At 38.7% G+C, this 4,157-nt stretch overlaps 1 protein-coding gene across 1 annotated transcript; it reads left to right on the top strand.

Moving 5' to 3' along the window:
* The first annotated feature begins 536 nt into the window (after positions 1-536).
* On the top strand, positions 537-3,641 carry LOC130131322 (odorant receptor 131-2-like). Its single transcript, XM_056300977.1, has 2 exons — positions 537-686; positions 2,841-3,641. The coding sequence occupies exons 1-2, from the start codon at positions 537-539 to the stop codon at positions 3,639-3,641; spliced, it is 951 nt and encodes a 316-aa protein (XP_056156952.1).
* Positions 3,642-4,157: the final 516 nt, after the last annotated feature.

Here is a 4,157-nt window from a genome sequence, read left to right as displayed (position 1 = left end):
ACATCAGAGTGTATCTGACAGCAGCACTGCAGTGATTGTAGTGCAAAATGGCTTTTTAAAGAGTAAACATTAATTATTTTATCATAGTTTTAAATATTGTCCTGATTTGACTGGTATTGTATATTGTTCTTTGAGTTTCCTTGCCTAGGTGTGCAGTGGCTGTTTGTATAGTCTTAATTGGTGGTGCACATGCTGATTATCCCAACACGACAGTAATTCTATTAACATTTGTTGCTGAGCTCTTGGTTTTTTTGTGTTTTTTTGCAATGAGAACATTTTAAAAAAATTTTGTTGAGTTTAGATATGTTGGATGGGATTTTTTTTTCAAATTTAGAATGAAAACACTGCGTTTTTTTAAAAAAATTGTAAAGTAGATGATTCAGATAAGATGCCTAAACGGTCAAAATGCCAAAACTAACTATATGGTTGCATTTATTTTGAATATTTTGTTTCATGCTTATTTCAATATTTATTGGGAAAAAAACCCTTCTTTTTCTTGTTTTACTGTAGACTTTAATACATTGAGTCACCAAAAGATGAACATGTCATCCACTAATGAAACTGTGGTTGTGAACTATCGGGACTCCTACACCATAGCTGTGACCAAGAATGTAATCGTCGTGGCTATCGGCATCTCCATCAATTTCATCAGTGCAAGCCTCATTCACACCTTCCGTAAACACCAGGTTTGCCTGTTCCATTCTTGTTGTTTCCATTATCAAATCAGGAATGATAACAGCTGGCAAGAGAGTTAGGCACTCAAGGGAAGGAAACGTTGTGAGGCTAGACTGGTTACTAGTACAAGGCCGTGCATCCCTAAAAAAAATGCCCCCCCGCTCTGCTTCTTACTTCTCCTCTGTAATGCCTCCCTCCATACCAGTTTCATGTGTGCATGAGTTTGCCTGACAAAATTCATATCGTCTTATCTATGCATATATATGGGAATTTCAACAAATATAACAAAATTGTGTTAAAAAAAAGTTGCCTACAGCAACTTTAATGTTCTTCTTACAAGAAGCCCATAAAAGAAATCACTGTCGCATTCACAAAATGCCCTAAACAGCTCAAAATTGTTCTAACATGAAAGTCAAATGTATGACTCCAATTTGAATAAATTCAAGCATAGTTAATACATCAAAAAGATAATATAAAGAGTGCCAATTCTGAATCTTGTCACTGTCTAATGGGGGACATTTTTTCAAAAGTGCAGTATGTTAACTTCTACCTGTATTTGATAGGTGCATTTTATCAATTTTCCCCCATTTGTACCTGCACAAAACAGCACCTGTACTCCTCAAAAGAAACAGCTGAGGAACTGGGCTATTTGTGTTCATTCATATGCTAGACATCTACACCACTCTTAAATTTTGATCTGACAAATGAACAAATCTTGAAGAAAAATAATCGGTGAATGCCACTAGATTTCTTAAGTACTTTTAGATGCACTTTAGAAATAATTATTTACATAATACTTGTTACTCCATGTTAGGATGTCCCAGTCATTTAGAGAGCCTCTCATAGGCAATGAAATTGCATTTCCATCATTTTCATAGTAACTACATGCATGTTTGAAAATGTCAGCAACTTCAGGGCTTTTCACTGCATCGATTCAAACATGTATTGTAGCAAGTGCCTGGGGGAAATGACAGTGATTCACCAGCTTCAGCTGTAAAACAAAGGTCTTTTTTAATTATATAGAAGGAAACCGATGACCTTTCCCGACTTAATGTTCTTGTTCAGTCAATGGTAAAATTGTGTAAATAATCCTCCATGACACTGGATGTAAATTCAGATGTGGTTTAATGAAAGTTTTAATCGAACCAAAAGCAAGGGAGAGGCAATAGTCATAACCAGGAATGTAACAGAGTTATTTACTTGTTGGCATAAAGATAGCCAAGCTAGGATAAATGGAGTATAGACAGAACCATAAAAGGGAGGTAAAGTCTCGACACATGGGAAGAAGTATCATGAAATCAATGACAAATTGAAAACCAGGAATCTATAAAGGAAACAATATTGCTCCTTGTGAATGGGAATAGTGCAGGTGATGATGGGGATCAGGGGCCAGTGCCTAGTAGATGGGCCATTGCAGAGGGAGGAGGAGACGACACACCAAACCCTCAGCTTTCTTCACCGTCATCCTTACTTCACTCCACTGATTACCAGTTTCATCCTGTATTTATTACAAACTCTTCTCCTGACCTAAAAAGCCCTCCATAGTCTTGCCCCACAGTATTTGTCTGAACTTTTTCATCCATAGGTTCCTTCCAGTACAGCAGGGTCCTCCAGTGCTGGTTTACTCTCCATCCCCACATTCAGATTGTCTTCTATGGGTGGCAGGGCTCTCAGTTTCATGGCTCCTAAAACTTTGTCATTCACTTCCACAAAGCATCTGTGAGATTGCCCCAATTTATCTTTGAAATCTAATTTAAAGACCCATCTCTTCTTACAGTGTTGCCTCTCTTGTTCTATCTCACCATATTCTGAATATGTCTGATTGTTGCTGTTTGTGTTACATTGATACTTATTATTGTTAAGCCACCTTGAGATATGGAAAGGTGCTACATAAAAAAAAATGTAAAAAAAAATCTAAGCCATACTTTACATGGCACTTATAAATATGTATCTACAAAGTTGGTTAAAGGGGTTTGAAAAAAGTATATCCGAAAGTACATTTTCAGTAATAATCATTCCTTTAAGAAACCCTTCTCTTCCTCACACTTTATCAAGCTTCTTCCATCTATGCTGTATTCTCCATCCACCCTTAAATATTTTTCATTTAGTCATTCAAGCTCTCCTTCTAGCCCTTGTCTCTTCTCCCTTTCCTTTCTTTCCTCCAGGTCTTCAACATGAACCCTCGCTATATCCTGTTCATCCACCTGGTGATCAACGATATGATCCAGCTGATGCTAACAGTCTTCCTTTTCATCATCAGTTACACCCTGTACACCCTCCATGTGTCCGTCTGTTGCATCATCATTCTCTTCACTCTTTTCACCACCGAAAACACCCCGTTGAATCTGGCTTGCATGGCAGTGGAGTGCTACATTGCCATCTGTCTCCCTCTCCGCTGCACCCAGATCTGTACGGTCAAAAGAACGTACCTGCTTATTGTTTTGATCTGGGTGACTTCCATGACCTCTGTACTGCCTGATCTCTTCGTCACCCTGGCTATTGAACCTCGGGAGTTTTTTCACTCCAAGGTCTTCTGTCTACGGCACAATGTGTTTCCTAGTCCCCATCTCACCAAGAAGAACAATGCCTGCTATGTCGTGTTTCTGGTCATAGTTTGGTTCATCCTATTCTATACATATTTCAGGATCCTATTCACTGCCAGGGCAGCTAACAAGGATGCTAAAAAGGCCAGGAATACTATCCTTCTCCATGGATTTCAAATGCTGTTGTGTATGACTACATATGTAGGCCCCATGTTAAAACCAGCTTTGAAGAAATGGTCACCAGAAAATTATGTGGACTCCCTCTTTGCTTGCTACATCATTATACACATTCTACCAAGATCCATTAGTCCAATTATCTATGGCTTACGTGACAAGAAGCTCAGGAGTTATCTGAGGAGGTATCTGACATGTAAAGTAACCATAACCATTCATCCACAAACCATATTTAAGAGACCTTTATAAGAAAAGGGAACACTGAACATACAATCCCATGACAGCCTTGTTTGGTGTTTTTTTTTATCCCCTAAAGTCCAATGTCACCCTTCTCCCAGTGGGTAATATTATCAACAAATTGTGCTAATCTAGAAAACTACCAAGGAAATTACAGCCCCATGTCTCCAGGCCTAATGTCTAGCCTATCACTACTAGTTTCCTGCCAGTGAAATATCCTTTAAATCCCAGGCAGGATTTTTTTTTCTTCAACAAGTAAATAACACTATCTTGAATGGCCTTCAAGATTCAAGAAGCTTTACTGCCACACATCCAGGTTGGCGGTATTTATTCACAGTACGGCATGGCAGCTCCATGTTAGCATACCAAACATATAGCATTTACTCATAGGACACACACAACAACAATAACATAGTCATTAAGGGGTATGGGGGGCCATGGTTTGGAGGGGATGGAGTTGAGAGTGCTTATCTCTCTGCAACAGGTTTTTTTGTTTTTTTAACTGAATGGCCCATAGCCTCTCCCTGA

Source organism: Lampris incognitus, chromosome 2 (genome assembly GCF_029633865.1).
Source record: "Lampris incognitus isolate fLamInc1 chromosome 2, fLamInc1.hap2, whole genome shotgun sequence".
NCBI classification, from domain to species: Eukaryota; Metazoa; Chordata; class Actinopteri; order Lampriformes; family Lampridae; genus Lampris; species Lampris incognitus.
Note: the sequence above shows the minus strand (reverse complement) of the source record. Positions and strands in the feature narration are given on the sequence as shown.